Below are 21,647 nucleotides of genomic sequence, written 5' to 3'. Positions count from 1 at the left end.
TAAGTTGCAATATATTGGGAATACAGTCAAAATCTTTGGAAAATAAAGTAATATTTTGAGAATGAAGTAATGTAAGACATTGAAAATAGAGGAATAATATATTGATATAGATTGTGATATTACAGAAATAGTCATATTTCAGGAATACAGTTGTAAGATTTTGATACAATTACACTGTTTTGAGAATAAAGTCATATTTTGAGTGTACAAGTATAACTTCAAGAATATTAAGGTATATAAATATATAAATATTTTATAAAGTATTTTGTGAATTAAGTCGAATTAAGTCAAAAAAAATTGAAAATAAAGTGAATATTTTGAGAATGAAGTAATGTAATATGTTGAAAATGATGTAATAGTACAAAAATAAAGTCATAATATTTCAGGAATACAGTTGTAAGATTTTGAGGGTAAAGTTGTAATATTTTGATAATACAGTTATACTGTTTTGAGAATAAAGTCATATTTTGAGTGTAATGAAGTCTAATTTCAAGAATATTTAGGTATATAAACATATTTTGAAAATATAGTGAATGTTTTGAGAATACAGTCATAATATCTAAGTCATAAAATGTTGAGAGTAAAGTTGTAATATTACAAGATTTTAACAGTAGTAGTAAAGCATCAGAACGTTCTGTCGGTCAAATGATAAATGTGGATCAAGTTGTAGGTTTAATCAATAATAAAGCACTTTATCAGATTTTAGGACAATAAAATTAAAATAATTACATAATCTGAAAGTCACATAACGAGACGTGGAGGAGAAAAGCAGTCAGAAAATGGTTCAGTGGGTGATTTTATGACTCAAAATTCAATAATTAAGGAAATAAACATTAATGCTCTGCTGGTGTCTGGCGAACTTTTTCTTGAAATTACAACTTTACTCTCGAAATCTCAGTTTCATCCACCAAAATAAATCTACTCGTCTTGTTGACACTTGAGCTACCAGGTTGATTTCTGACTTTATCAAAAAAAAAAAAAACCCAAATAGAATAAAAAACAAGGTAACAGTTTCTCTTAAATTATTTTAATTTCTTGTGTACACTAAAAGTAAAATTTACACACTTATAGTCTCAAAAGAACCTGGGCATGCACGATAACCTTTTGACAGGCTCTTCAAGTGATTCAGTTTTTTTCCATAGGAATTTTCCCGTACATTTTACAGTCCATAGTTTAACTGTACACAGTCTAAAGCCACAGTGAACTATGATTACATCCATTTCATCTTTACAATGTGCAAAATCCTCCTGGGAGACGGGGCTGACAGTAGTATGAGCAAAAAAAAACAAAAAAAAAACAAAAAATATGAGCGAGTAAGAGCTGCGACAACAAAAAAGCACTTCATCTTAGGAACAGTGTACATAAACCCAACACATGGAAGCAGAAATTGGTCCCTTAATTCCCTTCTGATGTGAGTCGACCTTCACTGCTGAGAAACTTTCACCGAGTTTCAGTGGTTTTAACCAAAATGTCCCATTCTTCACCCCCCCCACCCCCAAAAAAACAGTAAGAGAGTGGACACAAACAAGGAGAAGGGAAACTTTTTTTTTTTATCTGCCGTGCACAACAGTGAGCACATCTGTCAGATTATATAACGTTGGAATAATAAAAAATAAAGCCTCCAAAAAAAAAGAACGACAACTGAGGACACGTCAACTCGCCAGCGTTTGGTCGGTGGAAGTTTCCCAAACTAAAAGATAAAACGGACAACAGTCATCCTGCGTATCTACTGAGGATGGATGCAGCAGTAGTGGGGAGGGGTGTGAGGGCATAATTTATGTTAAAAAGCTGCATTAAATTACAAAAAAAAAAGAGGAAAAAAACACAGAATGGACGCTGCAAGTTAAAGAAAATCGGGTTAAAATCTACACCGACTGAAGGTAAAAACGAAGGCCTTTAAACACAACGAGGGGACAAAACATTCAGCTGGATTTTGCAGGCAGTGTGGTTTCAAGTCGATAAATATATATAGAGATTTTATATATATGTATATAAACATATTAATTTATACTTGTCACATATATTCCACTTCAGTTTGATTCAGCCAGTGTTTCGTTTCCTTCACAGACAGACATGAACACACTCCCAACCACAGACACGTAAAAACCATCCTCCAAAAAATCATCCAGAATTTAAAAAAACAAACAAAAAAAAAAAACGGGTAAAATTAACCTTTTTATATCCCTGATTATATACACGATGATTCTTCTAGATATGAACAGCACACACACGTCTAAACCTTCCTCTATAAATTATCAGCTCTATAAGTTAATTATCTGATCTCCTAATGAATCTCCTAATCCTTTAATGTGCAGACTCCCCCCCCCCCCTCCTCGACATCCAAGCTGTTTCCATGGCGATAAATGCTTTGATTTATTTTTAAAAAATTATAGGTTGGAAAAAACATAAGCGCAACTTTTTTTTTTAAAAAAATGTGAAAAGGAGGGAGGACCAAAGCTGCAGCAAAGACAAAAAAAAAAAAAAATGGACCGAGGAGTCGGTGGGCGTGACCAGTGTCAAGGGGAGGGGCCAGAAAAAGAGTGTGAGGGGGAGTGGTGTGTGGGTGGGGGGGGTGTCAGGAGGTGTGGTCAGTTGAGGAGGCGGGGCTTCAGTCTGGCGTGGCCTGGCAGCCCAGCGGCGTCAGCGTGGCGGGAAACATCAGCACCTTGGCCTGCATGAAGGAAAGGTCCGGCAGACCCGCGATCACTTTCGCCGCCTCCTCACTCAGGTTCTCATCCTTCCTCGGCTTCCTGTCGAACACGAAGAGACAAACTAAAATTAATTAAAGTTGTTACAACAGCATGACGTTCAATATTCATAAAAGCCTGCGTCACTTAATGTCTGAGTCTCAAATAATAGTTTAAAAAACATTAAAGGACCAGTTCATTCTTTTTCAAGTGTGTCTTAAAACAACCGTCAGGTGACTATATGAACACTGACGGCTGTAATCATTCCTCCAGTTCATACTGGATTATTGGAGACTTGTGATTATTGCGGCCAAAAAACACACGCTTGCTTTTCGATTGCGATATAATTTATAGTTTTAATATAGTTTTATGTGCTCTTTCTGCAGTAAAAATGTAGGAATTGGGAAAAACTGCAAGCAAAGTGACAAATAATGCATCTTTTTTTTAACTACTATCAATAAATAGTCTTATATAATCACTTCCTTTGATAAAAAGCATTCTGCATAACACAGAAACAGTTATATTTCAGAGCTATTTTTTAAATGTATTCTCTGAACATGAGAACCATTGGATCAAAGTTATGTAAAAAAGAAAATACTGTGCCCATTTCTCTGTTTGAGGTAGATTATGTCCATCTTTGCTGTCTGAACAACATCAACTTGTATTCTTCTGACTAAACGAATGCAAACCTCATTTAGGAAATGTTTTGCTCGGTTTGCGGCATTAATTTTTGTCGACAGGTGAGATCTGTTCATCTTCCAAGTTACCATGACATGAAATGTGACAATCTGTCCAAATCACAAGCGGCGTGTTGATTCAGCGTGGAATTCATGTGGAAAAGTTACGGTAATTTAGCAAAATTGCAGCTCTCACAAATATTGTAATTTCCTGGAGGGACGGTTAAAAGATCCTTCAAAATGTGCTTTCAATGGAAGTGACGGAGGCCAAAATCCACAATGTGTCCACACAGTCATTTAAAAGTCTCTGTGAAGCTTCTATTCAGCTTCAGCAGTCTGAGTTAGTCATATCAAGTGGATATCTGACACATTTACAGTCTTTTTAGCATCAAATTCCCTCTTTGTGTTTCCTTGTTGAGCTGCAGGTGGAAGTATAGTAACAAAAAGAGGGACTTTGGCACTAAAAAGACTGTAACGTTGAAAGATATCTACTTGATTTGACTCATTTGGACGCTGAAGCTTCATATTATTCATTTTTGCACAGAAGGAGGACTGTGGATTTTGTCCTCCATCACTTCCATTGTAAGGTCATTATGAAGGGATCTTCTAATGGTCAGTATGAACAGGACGAATGATTACAACAAGAAAAAACTTGTGTCAATGTTTGTTTGGGTTCCTGACAGACTTGAAAAATTGTGCACTTATCCTTTAAAGTGTCACACAGCAAATAGGGGTCTGCTTGTTAATCCAGCGTTACTCTCTGTTGATGTAAGAAAGATATCTACTTGATTTAATTGGATAATTTATATTAGAGATGTTAGCATGCTAAGCTAATAGTGACAATCTGGATTAAACTACTTCCATGATGTAGGGTTTAGTTTTCGGTTTAATGACAAAACTCAACACTAGAACGATGAAATCCCGGACTTGTTTCCATCGTTGTCGTTGTTGTACTGTGAGCGTGAGACATTCAGGGTCTCTGGAGTCGAGGGAAACTTCAGGACTGAATCACGAAAACAAAAATAACTCAGAACTTAAAGACGAATCTAAACTTCATCTGAAGTCATGAGCGAGCTTCACGTGTCTTCAAAGTCATCATACGACATGTGTCTCATGTTTCATCTGATGATAAATGATATTGAGGTCGATGATGACATCATCTCTAAAGTTGGAGCTGAAACCAGCTGGTGGCTGATGTCACTCCTCAAGAAAACAAAAACAGGCCGATCACATGACGCGACCCCTGACACGCCTCTCTCTGTCGTCTGTGTCGGCCTTTTTTGCTCTGCTGCAGCACGGCCCCCCCCCCCCCCCCCCTCCCTTTTTTGACCTCTGACCTGGTGGAGGTGCTGGTCTTCTCCATGGTGGACATCAGGCGGGCGAAGGCATCTGCCATCCGGCTGCCGGAGCCGCTGGGGTCCAGCTTGGCGGTCGTCAGCTCGTACAGCTCGGGGTCCACGCCTTCAAAACAAGAGATGAAAAGAAAAAAAGTTTAGAGACACTTCAACAAGCTCCGAAGTTCAAAGAGCAGCTGTCCGTCAGATCTAATCAGGGTCATCGCCACTCTGACCTCTTGACTGTTGGGGGAGTGAAGGCATCTGCACACCAACCTCACTTTTATTCTTCTGTGGTGTTTTTTTGTGTTTTTTCACAACTGACAAAAGATTCAAGTGAGGTGAACGCTGCACTGATGAATTAATTTCAGCTGCAGGAGAAACACACGCGACCAAATCATCAGAGTTTAAAAGGCTGCATTTCATTTTGTAGAGTTGCCAGTTTATTAGGTACATTACGGTAAAACAGCCCTGTGATGAATGAATGAATGAATGAATCCTACCTGCATCAAGGTTTGTGTTGAAGTCTGCAGCAGGAAACATCTTGTGTCCAACAGTTTTCCGACATTTCTACTTTTATCTCTGACCTAAATAAATAATAAGATTTAAGACCTTATAAAAATATTTGTCCTGTTTTGATGAAGTTGAGATCCGGCCAGGAGGGACGTGATTGTGTTCATATGAGTTTCAGTCTCACATGTGCAAAGATGGAAGTTTGACTCACGACTGGTGCAAAGATGCACGTTCCCCCCCGTAAAAAAAAAAAAAAAAAAAAAGATCTTTCAGTACGTTTATTCTCATCGAGCTTTTCATAAAACATCTCTCCTCTCAGGAGATATCTCCTCTGAAGCTCCTAAACATCAACAGAGACAGGAGTGGTTTCCTAAGTTAAGATGTTTTTACTCCTCGTTCTAAAAAATGCGTCTTTTTGGCCCAGTTGATGATGGGACACAACATACGATCTCTTTATTTTAAAAGATGATGCTTGTGTGACTATCCCTTTGTGGTTGCCATTTATGTGGCGGAACTGATTCCCATTGAACACAGATGTTCTGTAAGAAGTCGGACAACCAGCTCACAGCCACATAAAGACATAAAAAAAACAAATAATATTCACATGGAGAACCTCACAAGGTGTTGCACAATGGGAAACGTCCCCTTAATGAAATAATGCCTCTTTAATGTGAAAAAAATAAATAAAGCCTGCAGGTGTTCAGGCCATCGTGGGGCAAGCACAACGTCTTGTACGATGGCGCTAGGAAACCAATGCAGGACACTCGGGTTATGTTATGGTATTCCCTCCAAAAGTACCCTCACATCAGGAAGGAAAAGAGCAGACAGAAGACATAAAAGAGAGTTTCTGTCTGACAAGCTTTTCAAATGAGGTCTGCAACCAGCGGAGGAAAGAACAGAGTGACCACGGTGTGCAGTTTCTCTCCTCTCTTAAACCCCAGAAAAAGGGCGTCGTCACACCCCGATTGGCCGAGAGGGGAACGCACCCAGCTGCTCTCAACCACCACCTGGGAGCCGGTCCCCACACTCTGCACACAGAAGATCTGCATAACCCTCCAATCAACCCAGACATGCAACTATCCGAATTCAGAACGGGGAGACAGAGAAATGATAGCAAGTCCCATCGATGGTTGACTGCTGCAAGAGACTTCCTGCTCTGAGAAGCTTGAAGCTCGACTGCAGACTGCTATGAAGGTCATATTATTCTGAAGAGAATAATACGTTTTACAAATAATGAATGATTCCTCTCACAGTCTTCATCCTGAATACAAGCACTTAGCTTCTGACTGACCGGTTCAGATTTTCAAAATAAAGGTTGACCTGAACTGTTATAAAAACTCATTTATCCATTAAGACTTTAATCAGCAGCGATGAAATGCTGTGTTGGTGCAACGGTACATGATCAAAGAGCAGCATGTGCAACACCTCAGTTGTTGGTTGTATGTTGAACATGTGACATCCTGCTACAGCGTGGAATACGGGTGCAATATTATTTTCCTGTTTTATGAGCTGTGGTGGTTTTAATTGACGTCACTGGTCTTATTGTGTGTTTTTTTGTTGTTTTGTTTTTGTATGAATGACGTAAAGGTTTGTATGTGAGTATGTTTGGGAGATAAATGTTTTGTGATGCAGTCACGCTGAGCCCAAGAAAAATTTCCCTATGAGGACAATAAAGTACATCTTATCTTATAAATACACACTACTACAGTTAATACAACTGTAGTAGTGACATATTTTGACAGTTAAACTGTGTTCTGCTCAGGTGCTTCATTCGTTTTCTGTCCTTCACAAATGAGCTGCAAAGTCAGATTGTTCATCTGTGAGCAGAACAATCTCACTCTGCTTCTACAAGAACTAAAGAAAAGTTCATCTCATTGGTGCTGATTCTAACAGACGAGTGTTATGAGTGAGAAGCAGAGACGGGATGTTAATTTAAAGAGGAGGAGGAGGAGGAGGAGGAGGAGGAGGAGGAGGCTGTGAGCAGCTGCTGACCTGGGATGGAGGGCGAGCTGGTGGAGCCAGAGTCCTCCACAGGACCAAAGAAATCCAGGTTTAACAGAGACGAGCCTCCGCTCGCTGCACAGCCGGGGAGGGGCGGCCGAGGTTAACAAACACAGAGAGAGAGACAGAGAGAGAGAGAGAGAGAGAGACAGAGAGAGAGAGAGAGAGAGAGAGGAAACCAGAGACATGCAGCAGTGTCAGTGATCAGAGAGCAGAGCTAACAGACATGTTAGACCGTTTGGTGACTTCATGCAAAGCAGCCATGTTGTTTAGATTTTCATCGACACAAAAACAAAACAGCTGGAAATGATTCAGACTTAAAGGAAAAATCCACATTCACATCTTCTCACTGAGGCGGGATCTCCAACAGCAGAACTTATTCTGGCACCGACGGTCCGAAACACCGAGAACTGAAAACTGTCAAGAACTGAAAGGACTGAATGTTGATTTATTCTTTAAACAAGCCAAAGTTCTTGTAAGTCAACTTGTGTTTTGACAACATTTCACATTTGAAAACACGGTTTTGCAGTTTCCTGCAGCTTACAACCTTTTTTTTGCTCTTGACGCTTTAATATGAAGCAACATCTACTTGCTTCACAGGCTGCATTTTGGATGAGAACTTATTTTGCTGTTAAAGTCTTAATGAGACCATTGATCTCTGTGTAAAGATTTAGATAATAAATTCATTACAGTGATGTTAGAAGGAGAAACCAGACGCACATTTCTCTCTCTGCGTGTTTGACCGTCTTCTTCTGTGGTCTTTTAATTGATCTGACAGCATTCAGTTCAGACTTGTTGTCATGTTTAATTACTATCAAATAAACAATAAAAGGGGGGCATGTTTGATAAAAAAAAAATGCTCTTAAACCCCTTTCAGACCATGTTATTTAAAAAATGGTGAGAGGCCTGCTGAGGTAAAATAGATAAAAACAAAAAAAGCTCAAATTTTATGTAGCAGGATTATTATTGTCTTATTTACAACAGCAAACATCTCTCGAACCCTTTAGATTCATCTCCTGACCTGCTGTAGTCGACTAAATGCGTCACAGTTAAAACCGACAGTGCTGAAATATTTAGTGTGGATTTTTCCTTTAACAAAGAATATGCATCTACAAATGTTAATCCGGCTTCTACACACTCAAGTCGGGATGTGAAAACACCATCAGCCACATGTTTCAGACACGTTTCCAATCTGTTGTTGTGTTTTTTTTACCTGCTAGCATGTGATTGACTGTAACTCGTTAGAAGTGGCTGATGAGTTTACAGACAGAAGCTCCTACAGTGACTCTACGAGGGTCAGAAAGGTGAGAGAAACAAGACGGGAGCGGGCGTGGGAGTGGAGTGCGGGGTGTAGGAGGCGGCGGGGGGGGAGGGGGAGGGGAGGGGGGTCACCTACCGTCCAGAGGGTTGGTAAGGCCACTGCTGCTCCAGTCGAACTGGACGGGTGGGAGCGCCTCCTGCTGGAGGACACGAGTTCAAACAGGCTGTGAGACTCATATATGAGGAAGGGGGGTGGGGGGTGGTGTCATGTTGTCGCCCCCTGCTGTTTAAATCAATGTCCAAACTACAACATGAGGTGGATTACGTATCTACTTCCTGTCAAACCGACTGGTTCCACAGAGTTCTTTAAATGATACGTTTTTATTGGGATTCTTGAGTTCATGAGGCCAGTTGTTCCAGATGTTCGGTGTTCCTGCAGTTCTGTCGAGCTCTTTGCAACAACAGTCATGTGGTTCTCATCTCACACATTTTGCAAAAAGGCAAATATGAGATATTTTTATGGTTTTCCCAAACTATCATTACATTAAAATGTCTTCATGGTGGGAAAAAGCAGCCTGGAGTTTGTGTTAATTAACACTACTGTTGTAAATAATAAGCAGGAGGGGTTTTATATTTTTCTTACTGTCAACAAATCTCATAATAAATATTGTGACCAGACTTGACTTCTGGTTTATTTCCTTGTTTTTTTCCCAGTCAAGACCAGTTTGTCTGAGCCACCTTTATGAAACAACCCTCAGGTCTCAGTGAAGATAACAGTAACAAGTTTATTTTACAGGTTATTTCATTTTATACTAATTTCCTGGAAGTTTTCGGAGTAATTTGCAGGTATTTAACGGTTCATTTTTAGGACATTTTTCAGAGACGATGGTGCAAATGATTAGAAACAACTTCAAAAAGTGTGAAGTTAGTTTAGTTGGTAATTTTTCTTTAACGGCCATAAAAATACTTTTCAGTGTAGAGTTTTGTGTGTCAAACTACATATTAGTTTATTAGGTTGTTTTTCAAAAAGTTAAAACAAATTACATCCTTTCAAAGAAATGCTACTTTTTTCATAAGTCTACATTATTAAAAGGTATTTTGCAAAGGAACATCTACGTATGAGTGGATTCTTACTAACTAAAACAAATTAACACTTTTAACTTTTTTTCCTATAATTTAAACCAAATGTTCTAAAAATTAACCGTTAAATACCTGCAAATTACTCAAAAAATTCCAAGAAGTTAGAACAAAATTAGGGGACCTGTGAAATGAAGCGTTACAAGATAACTTCTGAGTATGTTTCAGTGTTTCGTTGTGCTACGTTGAGGTCCCACCTGGACTGTGTCTGAGGGACAGGAGCTTTTCTCAGGAGCCGCTGGAGGCGCCTGAGCTATAGAAGCGATCATCTCTGCTGCAGAGACGGGCTTCACGGGCTCTTTCGTTGGTTCCAGCATCCCCTACAAAACACACAGAGACAGAGACACACTGCTAATGACACCAAAGATTCAAAAGATAACAAATATATCAGGCTGAAACTTGGGGAAATGTGAATAAAATGATGCACAAGACATGCAGATTATTCACGTTTATATGCTACAGCAATAAAACTCTGGAGTTTGAATAGTTTTGGGTGTAAACATCAAACAGCTTCAACATGCTTCTGTTTGTTCAACTGAAGATTTTACATTATTTATGTATTTATATTGAAATCATTTGTTTTAATTTGTATGCTCTGCTTTCTTTGTATTTGTTTGATGTTTTTATATTCATATGTTGTGTTCATGTGTTTTATCCGATGCTGCATAACCAATTACCATTTGGGGACAAATTAAGTTAAGTAATTCAATAATGTAAATAATTAAAAAGTAACTGTCGTTTGAATAATTGAGTACTGTGTTTGTGACAGTGTTATTCACTCTGGGAAGAAGATGTTGTAGCTTTGACTTTAAGGACCAGTGTGAAGGATTTAGTGACATCTAGCGGTGAGCGGTCAGATTGCTCCTCTCACTCTTCCCTGTGAGAGCATGGCACAGCAGCGTGTTGGAGAACCTACAGTGGCCGCAAAACACGCAAAAAACACGACAGGCTCCCTCTAGAGCCAGAGTTTGGTTTGTCCGTTCTGGGCTACTGAAGAAACATGGCGGGCTCCCTCTGTAGATATAAAGGGCTCATTCTAAGGTAACGAAAACATAACGGTTCTTATTTTCAGGTATTTAAACACTAATTAAACATACTTATGAATATTATATTCCACTTCTGCCGAGCTAGATGCCACTAGATTCTACACACTGAACCTTTAAGAGACACTTTAAGAGGAAAATATACTGTAGAAGTCTCATTAGCTTCCAATTTGATCAGTATAACTTAAAATATATGAAATATTCAATGCTCAATTACTGCAATATGAAGCATGAGACCTTCCTCTTTTAAACATGGTAGTGAATGAAACAGTCTCTGTCCACATGAACACACGTCTTGTCCTGCAGCTTGTTGAACGAGCCGCCAAACAAACATTCACCGCTAACGTCAGTTAGCAGCTAGATGTTAATTAGCTGCTCAGCTGCAGAACATCAAACAGCATGTAAACATACCTACAGACGTCACTTTAGACCTGTTAGATGCTGGTTTGATCGTTACCCTTCAAAATCCCTGTTAGCGACACGCTGTCTGTCCATGACTTGTACTTACAGCAGTTTGTTGACTTTGTCTTAAATCAGACATTAAATTTTGCAATTAATCTGCAGTTCATATTCCTGCCGAACCGTACGGATCACGGATCAACTACGATCAGTTACACCACTAGTTTTTTATAATTGTTACTGATATCAATTCTCAAAAAATCTCATATATTGAGTTTGTAAAACTATATTTAAAATCTACAATAATTTACAGGCTTTTCATTGCGTCTTTTTGCTTTAACATGTTGCTCTCGTTTCCTTTTTTTCTCAGTTTTGATTTACGTCACAAACTCACTCACAGTTTCACATTACAAGAGCACAAAGTCTTCATATGTACAAAACAAAAACATCAAATATTTATCAGTATTAATTATTAAAACTGTAATTTTCATCATAGTTTTCATTGAGATCCTCTAATGACCTGTTTTGTTAAACCAACAGTCCAAAAAGCAGCAGATCTTCACATCTGAGAAACTGGAACATTTTTTTTTACTTAAAAAATGTTGCTGCTTAATTTTAAACTTATCATTTAACTGATTAATCATTTAAGCAAAATAAATAAATGAATATTTTCAGTTTCTGTGGACTAAACTTGCTGTTTGATGCTGTTTCGGTGTTGCAGAGAAGCAGCTCTGGTTGATAAACCGTTGAGGTCTGACAACATATGAAACGGTGTCGAGTGAAGACGGATCAGCGCCGCTGAGGTGAAGGACGCCGAGACGGATGACTCACCAGGCTGGCGGCGTACATGGGCACGATGACCGGCTGCTTCTTCTGTCCGGTGAACAGCTGTGCAAATTCAAAAAAAACCCAAAACAACAGCAGGTTAAAGAAACTCAGACACATCAGACAGCTTGTTACATAAAAAACCTCCACAAGACGAAACACATCAAACTGGACTTTACATGTCACATGATCACATGATCACATACAACCTCTGCTGTTATATAACTTAATAATTTATTGATCATGTCACATTAAAATGTTACTTTCACATATTTCATTCACTTAATTTCTCTCTTTTTCTGGTTTTACATCCTGTTTCACAACTATTTTAATTCTTTTCTTTAAATAGATTTTACATTTTTCATTTAATTTTAATGTAATTTAGTTTATTTCTCTCTTTTGCTCTATTTTTATTCTATGTTGAGCAAACACCGAGACACATTCTTTGTATGCTGCATACCAGCAGAGGTTAATAAAGGTCACAGATTACTTGACGCCTCGTTAATTTCACTTCTAAAAATACATTTTTTTACGGATCTGAAGTTTTGACGTTTTGGCTCATTTAATATAAATGTACTTTAACTTTAAACTGCTTCCTGACTGTGATAGTGAGCTGTTGGTACTCGGAGGGTCCAGCGGACACTTACGATGTTCCGGGTGTCGATGCCCAGACAGCAGAGTAGTGCTTTGTTGCAGTAGGAGCCCCCCCACTGATATCTGAGGCCCAGCGCCTCGTGGATGTCCTGCAGCTGCATCCACACGCTGCCACGCACGGCCCTGCACGAGACGACCAGACGCAGCAGAGTCAAAGACGTCAAAGTATCACATCAGGCTTTAAATGTTCATTAAATAAAACCAGTTAAAAATATTATATAAAAACACCTGAAACAAAACAGAAAGAATAAAAACTGGTCGACGATTCTCAAACTTCTGAGATGTGACGTCTTTTCTCCCAAAAAAAGACAATTAATTAATAAACTGGTTAATAGAAAATCATCATTTTCTTTAGTTTAAAAGGTCTTATTCAGGTATCAGATAGACATACAGAACGTTGGTTGGCCACAGAGCTGCAACTAATCATTATTTTCATTATTAATTAATCCGTCTATTATTTTCTTGATTAATTGATTAGTTGTTTGGTCCATTAAATGTCAGAAAAGGGTCAAAAATGTCCAAATGTGACGTCTTTAAATGTCTTGTTTTGTCCACAACTCGAATATATTCAGTTTACTGTCATAGACGACTGAAGAAACTAGAAAATATTCACATTTAAGAAGCTGGAAGAGTCAAAACTAGTAATTGATTTTCAAAATAGTTGGCCATTCATTAATTAGTTGCAGCTCAAGTCGACCAAATGTCATAAACTGACTCCATTAAATGAACCAAACCTCTGAAAAGAAGCTCTGACATGAAACATCTGTCACATTGATTTGCTGTTAATTGTCTTAATTCATTCGTTTACTTGATGTAAACTGACATCAATTAATCCATAAATTAAGTGAATGATTCTCAGTTTGTGAGGATTAAAGCCGTCATTAAGACCAGACAAATCTTTCACATGTCAACAGAAAGAAGAACACAAAGGAAACAAATGAAACGTGTTCTGAGACGCTGGCGTCCGTGTTTCACGTGTAAACGTCGTGACCCGCCGACTGACTCACCTGTTGCATGGCGACCTCTTCTCCTCGTCGCCTCCCGGCTGCTGCGGCGGCAGTTTGTCCTCCGGAGGCTCCAGCAGGATCTTCAGGGACAACACTTCCTCCTCCACCTGGGTGGCGGCGGCGGCGGTCTGAGGGAAGCTGCTGTGAAACAGCTTCTCCAGACGGCTCGACAGCGACGCCTGCGGCCACAGAGACGACAACCGTTTCTAGAGAATCTTACATGATCAAACTCTTCATAATGAGGGTTTTAATAGTTTTTGAACAACGGAGGCTTTAGATAAACGTTTGTTAATCGATTCCACAAATTTACCACATGCAAGCTGTGACTTACGACATGAGATCATTTCCTGTTTCGTTCGTTTTAACACATTTAACCAATAAGAAGAAACAGAACACTAGTGACTCATGCAATCTGGAAGACAGCAGCATCATATGTGATGTTAGCGTGGAAGAGCAGAGCTGCAGTGATTAGCCAATTAAATCGATCAGTTGCCGACTATTAACCCTCCTGTCGTCTTCCTGTCAACCGTGCAACCTTTAGCCTCCCGGGTCAATTTTGACTCAGGAGGACAAAAGTGCACAGAAGTAGTGATCATGACTTTAACTTGCAAAGTGTGTGGTATGGTACCATCCGGTACCAAACTGCTTCTGTCGGTTCTGGACCTAAACTGCCTTCCTCAAAGACGCCTCTGACAGTAGCTGCTGTAAAAGGAACGACAGTCATGCTTTGGATTTTAATCAATGAGAACGCATCTCAGTTTTCACCCCCCAGTTTCCTTCTGGCTGTCATACTGGTCATACTGGCCTCACCATGAACCGGGACGTCCTGCATTTCTGCTGCAGCTGCTGAGAGTGAAGAGTTACTACAAGTCTGTGTCTTAATCTGAGAGGAATGTTTCTTCAGTCCAAATACCTGCGACCGGATCACATTCCTGAGGGCGGAGCCTGCAGGGAGTTCCTCCAATCTCTGAATAAACGTCAGCGCGTGTGTGTGTGTGTGCGTCACTGCTCCTCCACACCTATCCCTCCACCTCCACCTCCATCAACACCTCCTGACTCCCTTTTTTTCCTCCCTTGTCGGTGAAGTTCTTCTTCGTGGGTTTTGTTGTTATGGAGGAGCTCAGAACATAACATGGAACTGATTTACATGAACTGATGTTTCCTCTTTTGGTTTTTGTGGACGAGCTGCTAGTTAAGTTTTTCCCATTTTCTTGTTTCCGCATACTGTGTTTGTGTGTGTGTATGCGGGGTCGTCATGGTAACCAGATGAAGTGACACATTTTGACTAACAAATATCCTTCAAATTTAATTTTTGTCACGACTGAATCTGATTTAAATTTTAAAAAATTAAAGTTATTCATCTTGATCATTTTTTGAGTCTGGGGGTTTTTTTTTTTTGTTTAACTAATTTTACTCCTCAGAAAATGAATCAGTTATACCAAAACAATCGTGAAAAACATACATTTACCTCACAGAAAGGCTCTAAGAAAAAGCGTCTAGATTGATGTTGTTCCTTCATTGTACAAAATAATGACAAGTTGCATTATGGGAAATGTAGGAACCAGCTTTCTTTGGTCCATATTAAAAAGGACTAAAAGTCAGGACACCTTTAAGATTTGAATACTAATATTTTTAACTTTTACATTGAGTTTTTTTTTATGTTAATGATATTAATTCTAGAAGAAATTAAACATATTAAGTTTGTAAAACAGGGTTTAAAACCTACAATAATTAACAGGCTTTTCATTGTACTTCTGCTTTTCCGTCCTTCTCGTTCACCCGTGGTGGAATGTAAACATGCAGATAGTATCTGTCACCCAGATCTCTCTGCACAGCAGCACAATGTAGCTGCTCACAAGTAAGCCGATACCTCGCTGTGAACAGTTTTCTTTGGAACGACCTCAACTTCCTACTTCCTACCAAACAAATAGTCCCTGTGAAAACTGCTGGCGCTGTGTTCTGTAAATTATACAGAGAAGTATGTTTCTAGAAAAAAGCTGTTGAGTTGTCTGAGTTGTAATTTATTAATGCTGAAGTTCTTCTCCTCCCTCCACAGACTGCAGATGAAAATGAGCTTTTAGGTGCATTTAATATGTTGTGATGAATAAAAAATTAAATAAGAGTATAAATACTGAATTGTGTGTTTTTTTTGTGCTGCCATTTTTAACATCTTTATCTTGTTGCTGCACATAAATAAAATAACTTGTGACGGCTTCATGGATGCGGTTTTATTTCCCAGTCTGCTTACCGACTGTGTGTCCGTCCTGCTGGTTTGCTCACTGAAGGCCGGAGGTTCACTTTCATGCCAGTCCTCCTCTCTGCTCCCTGCAGGAGGAGCGGCGCTCTCCTCCGAGCTGAACGCTGCCCAGGACTCCTCCTCCTCCTCTTCCTCCTCCTCCCGCCGCCGCTGCTGCTCCTGCTGCTGCTGCTCCGGCTCCCCGAAGGCGCTCCACCCTGCGTTCGCTTCGCCCTCTGCGCCCTCAACAGCTGAGCTGAAATTCCCAAAACTGTCGCTGACGGGGAAGTCTGCGAACTTGCCTCCGTCCTCCCCCTCGGTTCCACCGCTGTGAAATTTGGGGGAGTTGAAGTCACCGAAGTCGTCTTCGTCGTCCTCAGCGGCCGCAGCTTCCTGCTGAGGAGGAGGAGGAGGAGAGCCGTGTGACCTGCTCTCGTCCTGCTGAACCTCCAGCTTCTCAAAATCAGCAAAGCCCTGACCGCCGAAGGAGCCGGCGTCTCCGAAGTCCCCGAAGTCCTCGTCGTCCTCGGCCAGCTGGCTGTGGTCGGCGGGCGTGGCGGTGTCCTCTTGGAGGGGCGGAGAGGGCACGGAGCCCGTGGTGCTCATGTCGCCGTACTCCTCCAGAGCATCTGTCGACAGCGGCCGGCCGAATGACGTCTCGGTCTCCGTTTCCGTCTCGGTCTCGTTCCCCGAGCCCTTCCCGTCTGACCGTCCCGCCTCGCCGTCTGCGGCGGTGTCGGGCGAGAGGTCGCTTTCGTTGCAGCCCGCGGCGTCTTTGGAGTCATCCCTGTCGGCTACATCCACCCCGTTCAGAGTGAGGGGTTTCTTAGTGCAAACTGCCTCAGAGTGCTCGTGTGCAAAGGCTACGTCCCTTTGTTGAGAGTCAGCATCCGTGTGAGAGCCCCGGTCCGTGTTGCACGAGCCGTCCGGGGCCTCAGCGGGAACAGATATGGAATCAGAGCCGGACGTGTTGGGTCCAGTTCTGTTTGTGTCCCTGACACTGTCCTCTGAAGTTGTTCCCTGCTCTACATTACAGTGCTCTTCATGGCAGACGGCCTCCGCTGGCCAGCTGCCCTCTGTGGGATTGTCCAAGTCCTCGTTTGCCGTCTGGCTGACGTGTCCTTCAGCATTGGAAAAAGCAGCAAAGTCTGCAAAATCGTCCTCCGGGCTGCCGACAGGGACGCTGCCCGTGTCCTCAGTGGACGTTCCTTTTATATGAGAGTGGACAGAATCGTGCGAGGAAGGGCTTCCCTGAACGTCGAAGGTTGCAAACCCGTTTGTTAGCACCTCTGTACCTCCGCCGTTACAATCAGCGGGCTGACTGCCAGCTGTGGTGCTCACGGAGAGATCCAGAGAGCTGGAGAGGACCTTTTTCACGTCAGTTCTTTCTGAAGGACTGCTGCCCAGGTGGCTCGCTGGCACGACGCCATTAGCCTTGGACAGCTCGTTGGCGGGGTTGTGGGTGCCGTTAGAGGAGCTGTGGCTGAATCCGATCACCCCTCGGTTGTTGATGAGCTCGGGCGGGGAGGTGGCGGCCAAAGCCTGGGTCTGGTTGAAAGTGGTCGGGGTGTCAAATTCGGTGAAGCTGATGCTGTTCGGTACGCCGGAGAAAGTGCCGAAGTCTCCGAACTCGTCGTCCTCTTCCTCGGCGCCGTCCTCCATCGGGGGCGGAGAGGAGGAGTACATGCGGATCACGTCAGGCTCCATGATTCTCTGGCGATCAACGAATCCTCCTGGCTACACCTGACGACGACGAGAAAGAGAGAGAAAAAGACATTAAGATTAAAAATACATGTGTTTAAGCTGCATTCTGGTTGAACACAAACAAGTAAATAAGAGCAGCTCTCAGTGCTGCTCCAGGACCAATTAACATGATGTGAGGTTTGAGCCGCGGCAGTAAAAACACTAAAAGAGGACAGACTGACGTTAAACCGACAGTAATGAGGTGGTGATAAGAAAACGTCTCTTTCATACAGAAAATTAAAAGGCAGAGCTGAAACAGATCGACATGTCCGACTTTACAAACTGTGAGTTCATGTGATGTTTACACTGATTTGGTGAGTAACCTCAGGGAAACATGTGGTCGAGCAGCACCGACTGCTGTTGGGAGACTGAAAACTAACTGTGTTTCTGTTTGCACTTGTATTTATTTAGTCGCCCTTCCTACTGAACTCTGTTAGTCCATCTGCATGTTTTGTTTTTTTTTAACCCAAACTGAAGCAAAGACATTGTCGTTGTACAAAACTTCTGAACACATTCCTTGTGACATTTCTTCAGTCTGCAGAGCTTCTGGATGTCTTCCAAAACCCTTATTTTTGTGTGTGTTTACAGAGCGTTCTGTCTCTGATTTCATTGCCACGTTGCTTCACTTTGTGCCAAACAATGTGGCTGTCTGTCATTGTTGATAACGGCAACAGAAACAGCAACAAAAGTTCAACTTTAGGCAAGTTTTTGAAGCTAAACTAATGTATAATGAAGTAGAATTTGGATCTAGAGAGTATTTGAGGATTATGAACACATCTTCCAAAAACTTAATCTAGTTTGTTGGATGCAGCTGAATTCTGTGACTTATGACGCCGCCATCACAACAGACGTTGGTGATTTTACACAGCTGTTATTTTACAAATGATTTTATAGGATTTATAGGGAAATATACAAGTTCTGAGACATGTAAGTGCGTTATGAAGAGGACATGATCTGCTGTGTGCACCGTCAATAACACACTTTGGGTTTTTTTGGCAGTTAATTGGTGGTGAAACATTATCACCAGAAAATGAATCATTAACTCCTTTAATAATTGACTAATCATTTACAAAAGCAAAATCATTATTTGCTCGTTCCAGCTTCTCAATGTGAGGATTTGCTGTTTTTGTCTGTTTTATTGATTTATCCCTGTGAATTGATTATCTTTGTGTTGTTGATTGTTAGTTTGGTAAACGATGCGATCTTAACATCTTCACTTTGGGCTCTGAGAAAGAGAAAGTAGCACATTTCATAGTCTAAATGATTCATGGATTAAAATAGACTAATAAACTACTTTATTTATAATGAAAAATAGTCGTTAGTTCAAGCCCCAATTAGAATGAATGAACTGGAAGTGTACCAAATAAACACTGTGTCTATTTTAGCTATAATCACTGTCTGTTATTAGGAACATAAGACCCGTAAAAAGAATCATTAGACAGAAGTTTCTGATGTAGAAATGATGATTATTTGAGGAGTTTCTCACCACACAGACTTGTAACTGACAGAATAATCCATGTTTGCATTTTAAACCACCAACGAGAGCAGTGGGCGGCGTCTAAAACGTCTGTTTGCTTTGTTGGCTTTATCTCATTGAATACCTGCGAGCAGGCAGTTTACACCCAAGCAACACTGACCTGGACTACAGACATGCAAGTCCTGAAAGACCAGTTAACGGTGGAGGAACAGTTGGAGAAAGAAAGCGGAACACAAATGTTTTTCCTGTTACTACTTTGTCCTCCAGGATCTATGGCTCCATCTCCATTAAGCATTTAATTTGTCTTGTCTGCTGAACTCACTGAACTTCTCAGCAAAGTGGGTTGAGCTTCAGAATAAGAAGTTCAAGAGACTGTTAAGCAGCGTTGGAAAGTAACTTTATACATCTACTCAAGTACTGTACTTACAATCCTGAGGTACTTTTTTCTTCTTTCCTCTCCCATTAATCATCTCACGACCCCTCAGATTTATCTGCTGACCCTTTGAAGGGGCCCGACCCCTAGCTTGGGAACCACTGGACTAAACTAGCTATCTGTATATAAAGTAGTGTAAACTAGCTCCACCTCCAGCAGCTACAACAGTAACATGCTGCTCTAACACTGATGCTTCACTATTAATAATCTAATGATGTCATATATAATAATATATCAGTCAGAGGGACCAAACCACTACTTTTACTGCAATACATTAACTACATCAAGCTCATAATACTTATGTACTTTTACATAAGTAGGAATTTTTATGCAGTACTTTTACTTACAGTGGAGTATTTCTACACTGCTGTAGTGGTACTTTTACTGCAGTAAAGGATCTGAGTACTTCTTCCACCTCTGTATTTTAGGTGAAAGCAGCTGTTTTGAACCGGCGTTTTAACATAAAGTCAAAGTGAGTTAATCTGTTAGCATTTATACACGAGCTGTCACCTCCATGAGAAGGTTAGCCTCCTTTGACAGCCGTTTATCTCCCAAACTGCACACTCAGCTCTGTGGGTTTAAATAAATGTCTCGAGTTTAGCTTCAAGTTTAACACATTTTCCTTCACTTTAACTAACGCTGATCAGAAGCTAGGAGGCTAACGTAGCGAGCTAACAGTGCTGGTGTTGGCTCAGTAGAAACCTAGAAGCTGAGGAGTGTTTTTACTAAACATAAGACTAATAATTAGGATTAATCTGTCATAAAACTAACAGTTAAATTAGCATTCACTAGCAGGCAGCTAATGAAACTAGAAGGCCGAAACACTTCGCTGAGATGGGGTGTAACGGCTAACTTAGCTAGCCTGATTAGCATGTGTAAAAAGCCTAAAAAACAGAGGTAACATCTTATTAGTTTGCTGAGTCGGTTATATTATATTAACTACAACCACACACAGCCTTCTTGTGTGTGTATAGCTATAGCAACGGTATCACATACACGTAGCTGAGTGACAAGTCAGCTTGCTAACTGCGCAGCTAGCTGATACTTACGACAACAACAACTAGCATCGTAGCTCGTCCTCCTCTCGGCTCGGTTTGACAGCAGGTGTCTTCCTAACAGAAAACAAACAGGTGTACTAACCGTGAGATGCTGCCCGCTGATGCCCATGACTCGGATAAAGACGGCGCTGTCCAGGTGGAGCCAGGTGAGGTGGCGCAGGACGGCTGGAAGTGAAGCCGGAGCTGAAGGTTGAGTCAGCCGGCTGCTGCTGCTGCTGCTGCTGCCCGAACTCAAATACCCAGCATGCACCGCTGCGGCAACTCGTCTCTGAGCTGCTTCAACACAAACTTTTCATGGTTAACAGGTTCTGTGGTTTAAAACCAGAAGTGGAAGTATTCACATCCTTTACTGAAGTAAAAGTACCAATACAGAAATGTAAAATACTCCATTACAAGTAAAGTCCTGCATGAAAAATCCTACTACAGTAAAATACATAAGTATTATGAGCTTGATGTAGTTAAAGTATTGCAGTAAAAGTACACAAGTATTATGAGCTTGATGTAGTTAAAGTATTGCAGTAAAAGTAGTGGTTTGGTCCCTCTGACTGATATATTATTATATATGACATCATTAGATTATTAATAGTGAAGCATCAGTGTTAGAGCAGCATGTTACTGTTGTAGCTGCTGGAGGTGGAGCTAGTTTACACTACTTTATATACAGTTAGCTAGTTTAGTCCAGCGGTTCCCAACCTAGGGGTCGGGCCCCTCCAAAGGGTCAGCAGATAAATCTGAGGGGTGGTGAGATGATTAATGGGAGAGGAAAGAAGAAAAAACAAAGTTCTGATACACAAATCTGTTTCAGTTTTTGGACTTTTTCTCTAATCTTTAATTTTTGCTGAAATATTGGATCATTTGAACATTTATTGAAATGAAAGCATGTGAGAAGTTTAGAGGGAAAAATCACTATTTGGTATGTCAGACTGAATTTTAGGGAAATGCGTCTGCAGTGATGTACAACAGTTGTTGTTTGTTGTAATGACGCAGCCATAAAACCTTTTTCCTGCATTAGGGAACAGGTGCAGATTCAAGTCTTACTTCCTGGCATATGTGGATGTGATGTGAACACATTTTTGCAATTTTCCTGATCATCAGATTTGGCACAAACCAGGTGCAGCCAGGCGCAACATGAGGAGAGACTGAATACATTATTAGTGGGAGGA

At 40.9% G+C, this 21,647-nt stretch overlaps 1 protein-coding gene across 4 annotated transcripts; it reads right to left on the bottom strand.

The window, feature by feature from the left end:
• Positions 1–1,011: 1,011 nt before the first annotated feature.
• Positions 1,012–20,729, bottom strand: aftpha (aftiphilin a). 4 transcript variants are annotated; one of them, XM_067585604.1, is made up of 10 exons: positions 20,567–20,729; positions 15,786–17,516; positions 13,538–13,716; positions 12,524–12,653; positions 11,883–11,939; positions 9,807–9,929; positions 8,609–8,672; positions 7,204–7,287; positions 4,702–4,825; positions 1,012–2,750 (listed from the first exon to the last, which is right to left on the bottom strand). In XM_067585604.1, the coding sequence occupies exons 2-10, from the start codon at positions 17,478–17,480 to the stop codon at positions 2,609–2,611; spliced, it is 2,598 nt and encodes an 865-aa protein (XP_067441705.1). In that variant the 5' UTR covers positions 17,481–17,516; positions 20,567–20,729; the 3' UTR covers positions 1,012–2,608. The 4 variants fall into 4 exon arrangements, with proteins under 4 accessions (XP_067441705.1, XP_067441706.1, XP_067441707.1 ...); XM_067585605.1 differs by having other exon boundaries at positions 8,609–8,669; XM_067585606.1 differs by lacking the exon at positions 7,204–7,287 and having other exon boundaries at positions 20,567–20,728.
• Between the last annotated feature and the right edge of the window lie 918 nt (positions 20,730–21,647).

The sequence above is a fragment of the Thunnus thynnus genome, chromosome 3, assembly GCF_963924715.1.
Source record: "Thunnus thynnus chromosome 3, fThuThy2.1, whole genome shotgun sequence".
Lineage (NCBI taxonomy): Eukaryota > Metazoa > Chordata > Actinopteri > Scombriformes > Scombridae > Thunnus > Thunnus thynnus.
This window is presented reverse-complemented; position numbering and strand designations above follow the sequence as displayed.